The sequence below is a fragment of the Amblyraja radiata genome, chromosome 3 (assembly GCF_010909765.2).
Source record: "Amblyraja radiata isolate CabotCenter1 chromosome 3, sAmbRad1.1.pri, whole genome shotgun sequence".
NCBI lineage: Eukaryota > Metazoa > Chordata > Chondrichthyes > Rajiformes > Rajidae > Amblyraja > Amblyraja radiata.
In genome coordinates this window covers 109,991,863-110,008,093 of record NC_045958.1, presented here as the reverse complement: position 1 = coordinate 110,008,093, position 16,231 = coordinate 109,991,863, and the positions used below count along the sequence as shown (strand labels likewise).

At 46.5% G+C, this 16,231-nt stretch overlaps 1 protein-coding gene across 1 annotated transcript in view; it reads right to left on the bottom strand.

The window, feature by feature from the left end:
• The window catches only part of mast4 (microtubule associated serine/threonine kinase family member 4), a 369,378-nt gene that overhangs the window by 236,486 nt on the left and 116,661 nt on the right, over window positions 1–16,231 (bottom strand). Inside the window, exon 3 of the mRNA XM_033018827.1 lies at window positions 9,731–9,855. Within this exon, the coding sequence (XP_032874718.1) occupies window positions 9,731–9,855 (125 nt within the window). The remainder of the gene's footprint in view (window positions 1–9,730; window positions 9,856–16,231) is intronic.

Genomic DNA, 16,231 nt, shown 5'->3' with positions numbered 1-16,231 from the left:
TTTCTTCTATGGATTTTTAAAGCCTTTGGCCACAAGGAACGGAGAGATATTTTTATGCTGCCTGTCCCGCTGAGTTACTCAAGCGTTTCGTGTCTACCTTCGGGACATTTTTTATAGTCAGAGTCCTCCTTGAGATGTTTGATGCAGTGGGCAGCTGTGCACCAGCCCCACCTAGTGACCCGACAACATACAACTAACAACAGAGAATGCCACAAATGCTGACAAAAAGGTTGTTCACCTGAAACAGTGAAGGGCTTGTCCCACTTGGCCATTTTTTCGGCGACTGCCGGCGTCATATCAGTGTTGCCAAAAGATTTTGAACACTTCAAAATCCAGCGGCGCCAAAAAAAATGTTGCGATACTTGAGGAAACGCCGCGCGTCACTATGTCATCATGCCGCATCACACCGCAAATTTTTCGGTGGCCTTATACGCCAGTCAATGATGCCGGCAGTCGCCGAAAAAAATCGCCAAGTGGGACAGGCCCTTGACCGTGTTTTCCTGTGGATGCTGCCTGACCCGAGCACCTCCTGCTCCTATTTCAGCACCGGCTATTTATTGCCAAGCAAATGGGCTGCACGGCGGCCCAGCGGTAGAGTTGCTGCCAAAACCAGGTGCCACCGTTTAAGAATAAGGGGTAGGCCATTTAAAAAAAATATTTCACCCAGAGAGTTGTGAATCTGTGGAATTCTCTGCCTCAGAAGGCAGTGGAGGCTAATTCTCTGGATGCCTTCAAGAGAGAGTTAAGGGCCTGTCCCACTGTACGAGGTAATTCACGAGTTCCCCGAGTTTTCCCCTGATTCGAACTCGGAGAATGTCCATAGTGGGTCCGTAGGAGTTTGTGGATGTCTCGTAGCGACTCGTACCAGTAAAAAGTAACAATTTTTTTCAACACGAGTATTTTTTTACTTGTGGACATATTTCACAGTGTTGAAAAAACGTCACGATGTTTACCGATTGTCCCGAGTACCTACCGTTAGCATTACGAGCCGCTACGAGACATCCACGAACTCCGACGGACCCGCTACGGACATTATCCGAGTTCGAATCAGGGGAAAACTCGGGAGAACTCTTGAATTACCTCGTACAGTGGGACAGACCCTTTAGATAGAGCTCATAAAGATAGTGGAGTCAAGGGATATGGGGTGAAGGGGAGAAGGCAGGAACGGGGTCAGCCATGATCACCGCAATCAAATAAGATCAAATAGAACAAGTTGTCCTACAACTTTAGGCTGTGCACGCCAAACGCAAGAAGAAGAAGCCATGATCACAGTGAATGGCATCCTGCATCTATTGTCTATTACAGCGCCAGAGACCCGGATTCGATCCTGACTACGGATGCTGTCTGTACGAAGTTTGTACGTTCTCCCCATGATCTGCGTGGGTTTTCTCCGGGAGCTCCGGTTTCCTCCCACACTCCAAAATGTAGAGGATTGCGGTTTAATTTGCTTGGGTTAAAATGATCCCTCGTGTGTGTAGGATAGTGTTAGTGCCGGGGATCGCTGGTCGGTGTGGGCTCGGTGGGCCCGTTTCTACACTTTATCTCACTAATCTAAATACAACGCACAAACAGAAGTGGAGTCGTCGAGACGACACAGTCAGACACAGACACAGTGAAAATCGTGCACCCAGCAGCACCACAGGTACGTATACACCAGCCATAATTCATAAATCGGACGAATTCTACAAGAAATGAAAGATTGAAAAAAAGCAAGCCGTCAGCACAATCCACAATCTCTGGGTGCTACGGTTTCCTCCAACAAGACGTGCAGGTTTGTAGGTTAATTAGCTTCAGTAAAAAAAAATTAATTGAGTGCCGGATAGTGCTGGTGTACGGGGTGATCACTGGTCAGTGTGGACTCTGTGGGCCGAAGGGCCTGTTTCTGCAAATATCTCTAAAGTAAATTAAAGAGTGGGGTGGGGGCGGGCAGTTTAGTTTAGTTTAGAGTTACAGCGCGGAAATAGGCCCTTTCGGCCACGCCGGGTCCGCACCGACCAGCGAATCCCCGCACATTAACACTATCCTATACCCACTCGGGACAATTTTTTTTTTAGCATTTACCAAGCCAAGTAACCTACAAACCTGTACATCTTTGGAGCGTGGGAGGAAACCGAAGATCTCGGGGTAAACCCTAGCATGTCAAGGGGAAAACGTGCAAACTCCCTACGGACAGCGCCTGTCGCTAGGATCGAACCCGGGTCTCTGGCACTGCATTCGCCGTAAGGCAGCAACTCTACCGCTGCGCCACCGTGACTGTCGTGTGGGTTACGGGGAATATTAATAGGGAACGGTATAGCTTTGCCAGCTAGTGTAGGCAGGAGGAAATCATAGAGCTGTGCTGGATGTATGTGTTAAATTTTTATTGTGTATTGTGTGGGGTTTTTTAATTGTACCGCTGCTGGCAAATTCATTTCACTGCACTTTATGTGCACATGACGAATAAATCTGACTTGACTTGACTTGACTTGAGCTCATGTTGAATAGGCAATCCTATTGAACGTTGGGAAAAAATATGAAATACGATATGACATGACTGTTGGGGAGGAACTTTCAACGTAAGTGGTTTTGACAACTTAAATAGCAGGGAAGAAGAAACACTTTGCACTGATCCGGAAGTTGACAGCAAAGTGACTACTGAGAACGGCACTGTGTCATCATTTAAATAGATATCATGTTTGCAAAAAAGGAACATGAAATATAATAGGAAATTATGGCAAACGTAAGATTTGGTATGACAACTCCTGTATGGTCATCAAAAGACCTGAAACCCTGTAATCTTCAACTTTCACCAGAGGCAGCGTGTGAATTTTTAAAACATTTTTAACATTTACTAGACTGTGGGACCCGTTGGGTCCCAGCATCACACGGGAGGACTGGTCCCCCAATGCAATATTCCACTACTCCACTAATTCCAATATTGGTTGCCAGTGGGGGGGGGGGGGGGGGGGGGGGGGGGGGGGGCTTTCTGGAGTGCTAGTATGGGTGTTGTGGGCTCAAGGGACTGGTTTCCAGAGGGCTAGTATGGACATTGTGGGCCGAATAGATTCGCGGGCTGGCGGCTCAGTCACTCAAGCCTGTTGTGCTGGCAGCTCACTCACTCATGGCTGGTGGGCTGGCAGTTGACTCACGGCTATTCCTTGAAATTCGATTTCAAGCAGGGTGCAAGGCCACCAGATTCAAGTGCAGTTTCATACCACTTCAAACAGGGTGCAAGGCCACCAAATTCAAGTGCAGTTTCATACCACTTCAAGCAGGGTGCAAGGCCACCAAATTCAAGTGCAGTTTCTTACCATTTCAAGCAGGGTGCAAGACCACTAAAGACAGCAAGTCGTGACCTCTCCCTCCCCCATCTTGCAGAGACCGAGCCACGCCCACACTACCGGGTTTTATAGTCCCTACCACCCTCCCACCAGAAGGGGCGTGGCTCAGTCTCTAGTGTGTGTAGGATAGTGTTAGTGTGCAGGGTTCGCTGGTCGGCGTGTGGGTGGGCTGAAAGGCCTGTTTCCGTGCTGTATCTCTACACTAAACTAAACTAAAAAATCCATTAATCCTCCAAACACCAAACTACCTCTCCAACGCATGGTCATTTTTTTCCAAACCTCCTTGCATCTGCAATGACATTCTGTAAATGATAATGTCGACATTTACAATACTAGAAGCAGCTTTATTTGTTTTTACTATTATTCACGGCTCATCTGCAGATTTAAATATATTAAATCAGTGCGCCTCAGCTTCAACCAAATCAATACATATTTCACCACAAAATGAATTATGGCTACAATTTCCTTTTAATAATCGTGCATAAACCAAAATTACAAATATCCAGTGTATTATAGTCATAAACATAAAAAAAACAAGATATCACAATAGACAATAGATGCAGGAGTAGGCCATTTGGTCCTTCGAGCCAGCACCGCCATTCTATGTGATCATGGCTGATCATCAACACTCAGTATCCCGTACCTGCCTTCTCCCCATATCTCTTGACTCCGCTATCTTTAAGAGCTCTATCTAACTTTCTCTTGAAAGCATCCAGAGAATCGGCCTCCACTGCCTTCTGAGGCAGAGAATTCCACAGATTCACAACTCTCTGTGCGAAAAAGTGTTTCCTTATCTCCGTTCTAAATGGTCTACCCCTTATTCTTAAAATGTCTACCCCCTTATTCACGTGTAGGAAGGGACTGCAGATGCTGCAGAGGCTGACAAGACAAAAAAAAATGCTGGAGTAACTCAGCGGGACAGGCAGCATCACTGGAGGGAAGGAATGGGTGACTTATCGGGTCGAGACTCTTCTTTAGAAGGAGGGTCTTCTGAAGAAGGGTCTCAACCCGAAACGTCACCTATTCCTTCTCTCCAGAGATACTGCCTGACCCACTGAGTTACTCCAGCAATTTGTGTCTATCTTCACCAAAATATCACTATTGCCCAGCAGCTCTGCAGAAATTCAAAAACAGAAGTTCATTTTAAAAATCAATTATTGCAATGAACCCATTCAAAGTTCATGTTCAGAAGTGAAAGGAGCAGAATTAGGCTATTTGACCCATCAGGTCTAGTCCACCATTCAATCATGGCTGATCTACCTGCTAATCCCATTCTCCTGCCTTCTCCCCGTATTGTAGCCCCTGACACCCGTACGAATCAAGAATCTGTCTATCTCTGCTTTAAAAATATTCATTGACTTGGCCTCCACAGCCGTCTGTGGCAATGAATCTCACAGATTCACCACCCACTGACCAGAGAAATTGCTCCTCATCTTCCTAAAGGAAAGTCCTTGAATTCTAAGGCTATGAGCTCTGGTCCTGGACTCTCCCACCAGTGGAAACTGAGGCTGAGTGGCAAAAAGAGATCAGCAGAGCCTGGAAGTTTATTACAGTCACATAGGCTGCAGATTACTTAGTGGACCACACTGGGCTGCAATCCTTAATTCACAATTTAATTTCCAAATTGGCACTCAGGCTGTTCCATTTTGCATTAATCAGTTGCTGATTGAACAGACAAACTCAGCGGTGAAATATTCCAAACAGTTCAACATTTTAAGCAGGGGTCTAACCATAACACAATTTGAGACAGATCGGACATTTCCTGCAACCCAATGATTTTGCAATGTATTTATCGAATTATTCAGTTAGTAGGAGCTTTATCAAAACAACACTGCACTACATCTGTGAACACAGAACTGGATAGAAATATTGCGATGTTTGATGGGTGCAATTAAGCCATCCAGTCTGTATTAATTCAAATTGCAGAGGATTGTGGACACAGCCCAGACCATCACACAAACCAACCTCCCTTCAACAAAACAGCTTTTCACTGTGCCTCTGTACACGTGGCAATAGGACCATAGAAATATAGACAATAGGTGCAGGAGTAGGCCATTCAGCCCTTCGAGCCAGCACCGCCATTCAATATGCACATAGCTGATCATCCACAATCACTTCCCTGTTCGTGCTTTCCCCCCCCTATCCCTTGATTCCGTTAGCCCTCTCTTGAATGCATCTTCTTCAACACACTCTTGAATACACGTTTGTACGTTCTCCCCGTGACCTGCGTGTGGGTTTCCACCAAGTACTCCGTTTTCATCTCACATTTCAAAGACGTGTAGGTTTGTCAGTTAATTGACTTATGTAAATTGTCCCAAGCGTGGGCAGAACTAGCGGGTTGGTGATCATGGTGGGCGCGGACTCGGTGGGCCGAAGTCCCTGTTTTCGTGCTGTATCTCTGAACTAAACCAGGAAATGACACTAATCCTATTTTAATTCTCTTTTTTTTTGCTCTCCTCACATTCTCATGAGCTGAGTGTTGCAGGATACTTGATACCAATTAAACTGGGTTTATTACAACAGCAATTGTCGTTCAGAGATGATTAGTGTTCCTCCTCCCCTGGCCCTCTCCCTTCCTTTATTGTCCACCAACCTTCCACGTATTCATTGTAAAAATATTCAATAGCGTTTACTTGTCATGTGCACCAGAGAGAAACTGGGACAATGACAATCCTACTTGCCGCAGCTTTGCAGGCACATTAGATGCCACAATGACACCAACAAATATACAATGAATCATCGGTTATTCTAAGTAAACATGACCACGGTAGTGTAAAAACCAAAGGTAGGCACAAAATGCTGGAGCAACTCAGCGGGTGAGGCAGCATCTCTGGAGAGAGGGAATGGGTGACGTTTCGGGGCGAGACCATTCTTCAGACTGATGTCAGGGGAGGGGGCGGGACAAAGAAAGAATGTAGGTGGAGACAGTAAGACTCGTGGGAGAACTGGGAAGGGGGAGGGGATGGAGACAGAGGGAAAGCAAGGGGTATTTGAAGTTAGAGAAGTCAATGTTCATTCCGCTGGGGTGTAAACTACCTAAGCAAAATATGAGGTGCTGTTCCTCCAATTTGCGCTGGGCCTCACTCTGACCATGGGGGAGGCTCAGGACAGAAAGGTCAGATTGGGAATGGGAGGGGGAGTTGAAGTGCTGAGCAACCGGGAGATCAGGTTGTTTAAGACCAAAGATGATAAGAAAATTAACAAAAACATGTGAATTGATAGGTGAACTATATCACACACATACACTGTGTGTGATGTTGTTCCCCCACAACACTGATTACACTGCGAGAGGCATAACGGAAGTCAGGTTTTGCATACTAAAATGGCGGCAGTTCCGCTCCGTTGGGTACTACACCTCAATGCATTGGATTTGGCAAGAGTGGTCTATCTTGCTCTTTTATGATCTTTGGTTAAGATGGACTGCGCGGAGGTGTTTAGCCAAACGATCGCCGAGCCTGCGCTTGGTCTCGCCGATGTACAGAAGTAGTAAACATCAAAGTACATGGAGCAAACTTGGTCGTGCAAAGTCGTAAGTTCCTAGGGTCTAGGAGCAGAATTAGGCCATTCAGCCCATCAAGTCTACTCCGCCATTCAATCATGTCTGATCGATCTTTCCCTCTCAACCCCATTCCCCTCCCTTCTCCCCATAACCTCTGACACCCGTACTAATCACTAAAGTCTGTAGAGGTTCACTGCTGAGGGTGGTACAAGGACCTGATGGTTGATATGAGGAAGGTGTTCTTGAACCTGAAGATGATGTTTCTCAGGCTCCTCTACTACTATTTCAATGAAGGCAGCAAAAGAGAGCATGGCCAGGGTGGTGTAGGTCTTTGATATTAGCTGCCTTCTTCAGGCACAGCTTCCTGTAGATCCCTCAGTGGGGAGGTTTAATTTTACCTGGAGTAGAGGTGAATCGGACAGTACCATAGCTAACAGCAGTGGTGAACATCTCGATGAGATTCCCTGCCAAACTGGTTTCCTCCCACACTCCAAAGTCCTACAGGTTGGTAGATTATTTGACTTCGCTAAAATTGTCCCCAGCGTGTAGGATAGCGTTAGTGTAAGAGGTGATCGCTGGTCGGCGCGGACTCAGTGGGCTAATGGGCCTGTTTCCGCGCTGTATCTCTAAAGTTTAGAGGGACATTGGCAAATGGGATTAGATTAGGTAGTGCAGACACAAAAAGTTGGAGTAACTCAGCGGGTCGGGCAGCATCTCTGGGGAAAAGGAATAGGTGACGTTTCAGATCGAAACACTTCAGGGGATAGGGAAATGAGGGATATAGTTGGTAAATAGGACAAATGATAAGCAAAAAGCAAGGATAATGTCCATTGTTGGCTGTGGGACAGGTGATAACGAGTTATACAGGCAGAGAAACTCGGCAGGACGACAGTCTGCAGAAGGGTCTTGACCCGAAACGTTACCCTCATTCTATCCAGAGATGATGCCTGTCCCGCTGAGTTACTCCAGCATTTTGTGTCTACGGTGCATTCAGAAAGTATTCAGACCCCTTCACTTTCAGTTACGTTGCAGCCTTATCCTAAAATTAATTAAATTATTATATTTTTATCATGAATCTACACACAATACCCCATAATAAAAGAGCGAAAACTGGTGTTTAGAAATGTTTGCAAAGTAATTAAAAAGAAATAACTGAAATATCACATTTACATAAGTATTCAGACCCTTTGCTATGACACTCAAAAATGAGATAAGGTGCATCATGTTTCCATTGATTATCCTTGATATGTTTCTCCAACTTGATTGCAGTCCACCAGTGGTAAATTAAATTGATTGGACATGATTTGGAAAGGCACACACCTGTCTACATAAGGTTCCACAGTTGACAGTGCAAGCCATGAAGACAAAGGAATTGTCCGTAGACCTCCGAGACAGGATTGTGTCGAGACACAGATCTGGTGAAGGGTATAAAACTATTTCTGCAGAATTGCAGGTCCCAAAGAGCACAGTGGCCTCCGTCATCCTTAAATGGAATAACTTTGCAACCACCAAGACTCTTCACAGAGCTGGCCGCCCGGCCAAACTGAGCAATCGGGGGAGAAGGGCCTTGGTCAGGGAGGAGACCAAGAACCCGATGGTCACTCTGACAGAGTTCCTCTGTGGAGATGGGAGAACCTTCCAGAAGGACAACTATATCTGCAGCACTCCACCAATCAGGCCTTTATGGTAGAGTGGCCAGACGGAAGCCACTCCTCAGTAAAAGGCACTTGACAGCCCGCTTGGAGTTTGCCAAAAGGCACCTAAACAAGATTCTCTGGTCTGATGAACCAAGATTGAACTCTTTGGCCTGAATGCCAAGTGTCACGTCTGGAGGAAACCAGGCACTGCTCATCACCTGGCCAATACCATACCTACGGCGAAGCATGGTGGTGGCAGCATCATGCTATGGGGATTTTTTTTCAGCGGTAGGAATTGAGAGACTAGTCAGGATCAAGGGAAAGATGAACGGAGCAAAGTAGAGAGATCCTTGATGAAAACCTGCTCCAGAGCGTTCTGGACCTCAGGCTGGGGCGGAGGTTCACCTTCCAACAGGGCAATGACCCTAAGCACACAGCCAAGACAACGCAGGAGTGGCTTCATGACAAGTCTGTGAATGTCCTTCAGTGGCCGAGTCAGAGCCTGGACTTGAACCTGAACGAACATCTCTGGAGGAACCTGAAAATAGCTGTGCAATGACACGCCCCATCCAACCTGACAGAGCTTGAGAGGGTCTGCAGAGAAGAATGGGAGAAATTACCCAAATACAGGTGTGCCAAGCTTGTAGCGTCATACCCAAGAAGACTTGAGGCTGTAATCGCTGCCAAAGGTGCCTCAACAAAGTACTGAGCAAAGGGTCTGAATACTTATGTACATGTGATATTTCAGTTATTTCTTTTTAATTATTCTGCAAAAATTCCAAAACACCTGTTTTCGCTTTTTTATTATGAGATTTTGTGTGTCGATTGATGATAAAAAAAAAAAGAATTTAATTCAAGGCTGTAACGTAACAAAAGGCCTCCTCCTGCACCTATTTTCTATGTTTCTTGGAGGCAGAGATCAGGCATGATTGAAAGGTCTAGTGGACTCGATGGGCCAAATGGCCTAATTCCACTCCAAAAACTTAGTTTAGTGTTTAGGTTAGTTTCCTTCAGCCCACCGAGTCCGCACTGACCAGCGATCACCGCACATTAACACTACCCTACATGCACCAGGGACAATTTTACACATACACCGTCTTTGGAGTGTGGGAGGAAACAAATGATCTCGGGAGAAATCCCATGGGGAGAAGGTACAAACTCCGTACAGACAGCACCCGTAGCCGGGATGGAACCCGGGTCTCCGGCGCTGCAAGCTCTGAGCCACCCTGTCCCACTAGTGACACCTGTAGGAAGACTCGGAGAAATGCACTTACCAGGCAGGCGGTGAGGGAGGGAGCTGACTGACCAAGTGTCTGACTGCGCATACGGACCAGGTTGGTCGTCTCCATTGTCTGCTGCCACAACAGCTGTGCCGATGCTGGGGGAAGAAGGTATTTTCCTGTCAAAGAAGAAAGTTTGTTCCCCATCAGTCTCGACAAGCCACACAACTTAAAAACTCTTTAGTCTAGTTTAGAGACACAGCATGGAAACAGGCCCTATGGCCCACCGTGCCTGCACTTTTTTTTTTTTTTTTTTTTTTTCCGTAAATGTTTTTTATTAGATTTTCAAACAAATGTACAATTTACAAGGGAAGGTAGAAAGCTCAAACAATTTAAAAAACACTTAAACAAAATTATCAAATTAAAATATTAACATTTTTATCTATAATATATTCAACCTCCTGTGGTGACCAGCGTTCACAGAAGGCCTCCACAGTCCCCATGGACACCGCGTGTTCCCTTTCTAGGGACACGCGGGCACGGACGTAACCCCGGAAAAGGGGCAGGCAGCCGACCGCTGTGCGGCCATCTACTGCCCGCTGCCTGGACCCGCGAATGGCCATCTTGGGGATCCTGTGGATAGGGTGAACTGTTTTAAATATCTGGGAGTCCACATCTCCGAGGATATGACATGGGCATCACACGCCTCAGCACTCGTGAGTAAGGCAAGGCAGCGCCTTTACCACCTCAGGCAATTGAGGAAATTCAGAGTGTCTCCAAGGATCCTCCAGTGCTTCTACTCAGCGGCTGTGGAAAGCATCTTGTCCGAGAACATTACCATCTGGTTTGGGAATTGCTCTGCCCAGGACAAGAAGGCTCTGCAGAGAGTAGTGCGTTCGGCCGAACGCACTATGGGAACTTCACTTGCCCCCCTGCAGGAACTATACATCAGGAGGTGCAACTCCAGAGCCACAATATCATGAGAGACCCCTTCCACCCCTGCAACGGACTGTTCCAGCTGCTACGGTCAGGCAAACGCCTCCGTTGCCATGCGGTGAGAACGGAGAGGTTGAGAATGAGTTTCTTCCCAGAGGCCATTCGGACTGTAAACGCCTATCTCACCAGGGACTAACTCTACTGAACGTTTTTCCTTCCATTATTTATTATGTAAAAGAATATGTGTGTTATGATTGTGTTTATAGTTTGTTTGGTTGTTTGGTTGTTTGTCTTTTGCACAAAAGTCCGCGAGCATTGCCACTTTCATTTCACTGCACATCTCGTATGTGTATGTGACAATAAACTTGACTTGACTGGACTTGACTTGGCCAGGCCCAGGAGCAGACCGACAGGGAGACCCCCTCCTCCCTCCCGACCCTCCCCCCTCTGTACCGGGTGCCCATAAATTAATAGCGTTGGACTAAAATGTAGCCAAAACTTGAGGAGCAGCCCTTTCAGATACTCGAACAGTGGCTGCAACCGCTCACACTCTATGTACACATGGAACACGGTCTCTTCCTCACCGCAGAAATGACAAGCAGGGGAAGAGTCCGTGAACCGGCTCAAATACCGATTACAGGCCACGGCTTTGTGCAACTCTCTCCACCCCAGGTCCCCGATGTAAAGGGGGAGGAATCCTTGTAGAGAGACCTCCACTGGGGACCGCTCCCCTACCGTGCCCGCACTGACCAGCAATCCCCACACATTAACACTATCATACGCATAATTGGGACATTTTTCAATTTCTCATTTTTTACATTTACCAAGCCAATTAACCTACAAACCTGTAAGTCTTTGGGAGTGTGGGAAAGAACTGAAGATCTCGGAGAAAACCCAGACAGGTCACGGGGAGAACGTGCAAACTCCGTGCAGACAGCACCCGCAGTCGGGATCGAACCCGGGTCACTGGTGTTGCAAGCGCCGTAATGCCCCTGTCCCACTTAGGAAACCTGAACGGAAACCTCTGGAGACTTTGCGCCCCACCCAAGGTTTCCGTGCGGTTCCTGGAGGTTTTTGTCAGTCTCCTTACCTGCTTCCACTACCTGCAACCGCCTGCAACCACCGGGAACTGCACGGAAACCTTGGGTGGGGCGCAAAGTCTCCAGAGGTTTCCGTTCAGGTTTCCTAAGTGGGACAGGGGCACTAGGCAGCAACTCTACCGCTGCACCACTGTGACCGCCCTAATGTGACTTCAAATATGGCAACTTTTTTCTCTGGAGATGCAAGTTTAGTTTAGTTTATTGTCACGTGTACCGAGGTACAGTGAAAATCTGCTTTGTTGCATACTAACCAGTCAGTGGAAAGACAATACTGTACATGATTGTAATCGAGCCATTTACAGTGTACAGTTACAGGATAAATGGAATAACGTTCAGTGCAAGACAAAGTTTAGATTACTGTCACGTGTACCGACGTACAGGGATAAGCTTTTGTTGCGTGCTAACCAGTCAGTGGAAAGACAATACATGATTACATTCAAGTTGTCCACAGTGTACAGACACAGGATAAAGGGAATATCGTTCAGTTCATGACAAAGTCCAGTAAAGCACAATTGAAGATAGTCCGAGGATCTCCAATGAGGTAGATGGTAGGTCAGGACCACTCTCTAGTTGGTGAAAGGATGGTCCTGATTACAGCTGGGAAGGTAATGCAGATAGACAATAGGTGCAGGAGTAGGCCATTCGGCCCTTCGAGCCAGCACCACCATTCAATGTGATTATGGCTGATCATCCCCAATGTTGGAATCTTGAGCAAAACAAAAAAGCTGGAGGAACTCAACAGGTCAGGCAGCATCTGTGAATGAATGAACAGATGATGTTTCGGGTCAAGACCCTTCTTTAGGCATTTAATCCTCCTGACCATCACTCCAACAGATACCTTCCTTTATGGGACAGGCAGCATCTCTGGAGAGAAGTAATGAGGAACAGACACCTCAAAGTCACAAGGTCATACAGTATTGAAGCAGGCCCTTCAGCCCACCATGTTCATGTTGACTGTCAAGTACCCATCAACATTAGCATGCAGGTACAGCAGGCAGTGAAGAAAGTGAATGGCATGTTGGCCTTCATAACAAGAGGAGTTGAGTAGAGAAGCAAAGAGGTCCTTCTGCAGTTGTACAGAGCCCTAGTGAGACCACACCTGGAGTATTGTGTGCAGTTTTGGTCCCCTAATTTGAGGAAGGACATTCTTGCTATTGAGGGAGTGCAGCGTAGGTTCACGAGGTTAATTCCCGGGATGGCGGGACTGTCATATGTTGAAAGAATGGAGCGACTGGGCTTGTATACTCTGGAGTTTAGAAGGGTGAGAGGGAATCTTATTGAAACATATAAGATTGTTAAGGGCTTGGACACGCTAGAGGCAGGAAACATGTTCCCGATGTTGGGGGAGTCCAGAGCCAGGGGCCACAGTTTAAGAATAAGGGGTAAACCATTTAGAACGGAGATGAGGAAACACTTCTTCACACAGGGAGTTGTGAGTCTGTGGAATTGTCTGCCTCAGAGGGTGGTGGAGGCGGGTTCTCTGGATACTTTCAATAGGGAGCTAGATAGGGCTCTTAAGGATAGCGGAGTCAGGTATATGGGGAGTGGGCAGGAATGGGGTACTGATTGGGGATGATCAGCCATGATCACATTGAATGGCGGTGCTGGCAAGAAGGGCCGAATGGCCTACTCCTGCACCTATTGTTGTTTGTCTATTGACTATAACATTAATTGCCCATCAATACTTGATCTGAGGCGATTAGCGAATGAGTGTTTTCATTCAGAGGGTGGTGGGTATATGGAACGAGTTGCCAGAGAAGGTAGCTGTGCCAGGTACTACAGGCATATGGACAGGAAAGGTTTAGTGATAGATGGGCCAAACACAGCCAAATGGAACTAGCTTAGACTTGGCTTCTTGGTCAGAATGGACAGGTTGGGTCAAGGGGCCTGTTTCTGTGCTGGGTGACTCAATGAGTGGGTGATTATGACTCTAAATATCTGTCCAAATTTAATGGACAACCTTACAGCTGAGGCACAGCCTGTAGCGGCGCCTAGTGCTGGGGCTGGGAAGTCAGAACCCTCGTCATGGGTCGGCACAGTCACATGACGGGGGGTTTAGAGAGTAATTTTGCGGGTTTTAGAGAGAAATTAGCGGATGAGAAGAGCTCACCTCCCCCATCCCGTCCTCACCACTTTCTACAGGGGCACCATGGAGAACATTTTGACCAGCTGCATCTCTCTCTGGTTTGGGGACTACAAAGACTCCAACTGGAAGTCCGTGCGGAGAGTGGTGAGGACGGCTGAAAAAAACCTTCCCTTCCTTCAATCCGGGACATTGCGAGCAATCCTTGCTTGTCCAAGGCCAGCAGCATTATAAAAGACCCCACACATCTCCATCATGGACTGTTCACTCTGCTGCCCTCGGGCAAAAGGTATCGCAGTATAAGGAGCAGAACGGCCAGGTTTTGCAACAGCTTCTTCCCCCGAGCCATCAGACCCTTGAATTCCATACCATTATCTATTATATCTTTTCATCTATTTTATCTTTTTGTTATTTTATGTGAGCACAGTGAGCCAGATGCAACAACATTTTGTTCAGACTTGCATTTATTGGTGTATTTTTCAATGACAATAAAGTCTTTTGATTGAGTCAGCACTCCTCGCATCAACAGGAGCTGTTTTCGCTAGTTCGCTAGAATTTAGAAGATTGAGGGGGGATCTTGTAGAAACTTACAAAATTCTTAAGGGGTTGGACAGGCTAGATGCAGGAAGATTGTTCCCGATGTAGGGGAAGTCCAGAACAAGGGGTCACAGTTTAAGGATAAGGGGGAAGTCTTTGAGGACCGAGATGAGAAAATCATTTTTTACACAGAGAGTGGTGAATCTGTGGAATTCTCTGCCACAGAAGGTAGTTGAGGCCAGTTCATTGGCTATATTTAAGAGGGAGTTAGATGTGGCCCTTGTGGCTAAAGGGATCAGGGGGTATGGAGAGAAGGCAGGTACGGGATACTGAGTTGGATGATCAGCCATGATCATATTGAATGGCAGTGCAGGCTCGAAGGGCCGAATGGCCTACTCCTGCACCTATTTTCTATGTTTCTATGTTTCTAGCTGGAATAGGTACGTGGTGTTACGATCTTTTGTTATTATGTTTTTTGTTAATAAAAACTACTCCGCTCAACCTGCCTGGTCTCACTGCAAAGGTGACCCCGACATGATTCAAACACGATCAACCTGCCTGGTCTCACTACAAGCCCCAGAATAAAAGGACGTACCTTTACAAATGGAAAAGAGGAAGGATTTCCTGAGTCAGAGGGAGGTGAACCTATGGAATTCATTATCACAGAAGGCTGTGGAAGCAGAGTCATTGAGTATTTTTAACGCGGAGATCGATAGATTCTTGATTAGTGAGGACACCAAAAGTTGCGGGGAGAAGGTATGAGAATGGGGTCGAGAGGGATAAATAGATCAGCCATTATCAAATTTGGGGTGGCACAGTGGCACAGCGGTAGAGTTGCTGCCTCACAGCGTCAGAGACTTGGGTTCGATCCTGACAGTGGATGCTGTCTGTACGCAGTGTGTACGTACGTGTACGTACGTTCTCCCAGTGACCTGCGTGGGTTTTCTCCGGGTGCTCCGGTTTCCGCCCACACTCCAAAGACGTACAGGTTTGTAGGTTAATTGGATTCTGTAAATTATAAATTGTCCCTAGTGTGTGTAAGATAGTGTTAGTGCACGGGGTTTTCGGTGTGGACTCGGTGGGCCGAAGAGCCTTTTTTTCGGCGCTGTATCTCAAGTGGAGAGATATTCCAGGCATGGAGCTGAGCCTGCGGCTGAAGTTCAGGAAAAAACGCAAAGGTCTGAGACATAACGATCATAGCAGAATGAAAGAGATAACTTTTATTCACTTTTAAAAGACATTTGGACAGATATGAAGGGCTTGTTTCCATGCTGTATGTCTGAAGTGCATCTAGACATGTGTATTAATACACTATTAATGGCACGATTGTAATCATGTATTGTCTTTCTGCTGACTGGTTAGCACGCAACAAAAGCTTTTCACTGTACCTCGGTACACCTGACAATAAGCTAAACTGAAAATAAAGGCTAAGTGGTGGAACAGACTTGACGGGCCGAATGGTCAATTCTGCTCTTAGGTCTTATGGTCTATGACTAAAATTCAAGCCACTGCCATCAATATTACAAATTTCTTGTAACTTAACATTATCTTTTCTGCTCCCATCTCCACAGTCAGGCCCTGCATTCTTACTGAGAATAATAATAGCTTCATTTATTTGTGGTGAAACAATGGCATCATCTGGCAGATTTGCACAAAATGAACCGCATTTAATTAGATGTCATCGCTACAAATCCAATGTGATCATTTAAAATTGGGACTGGCCAATTTGGGCTTTTTTTTTGGTTGCGTTATATGTGGCAGCTGTCTGCAGTACAAAGGGAATCCAATCAATCATTTTGTGAAGGTGCCGAACAAACCGAGTCACTTCCCAATCCCGAGGTCCCAATACATGTTATCTTCATCATCCAATTTGGGAATTCCCAGAAGAATCGAGAGGAA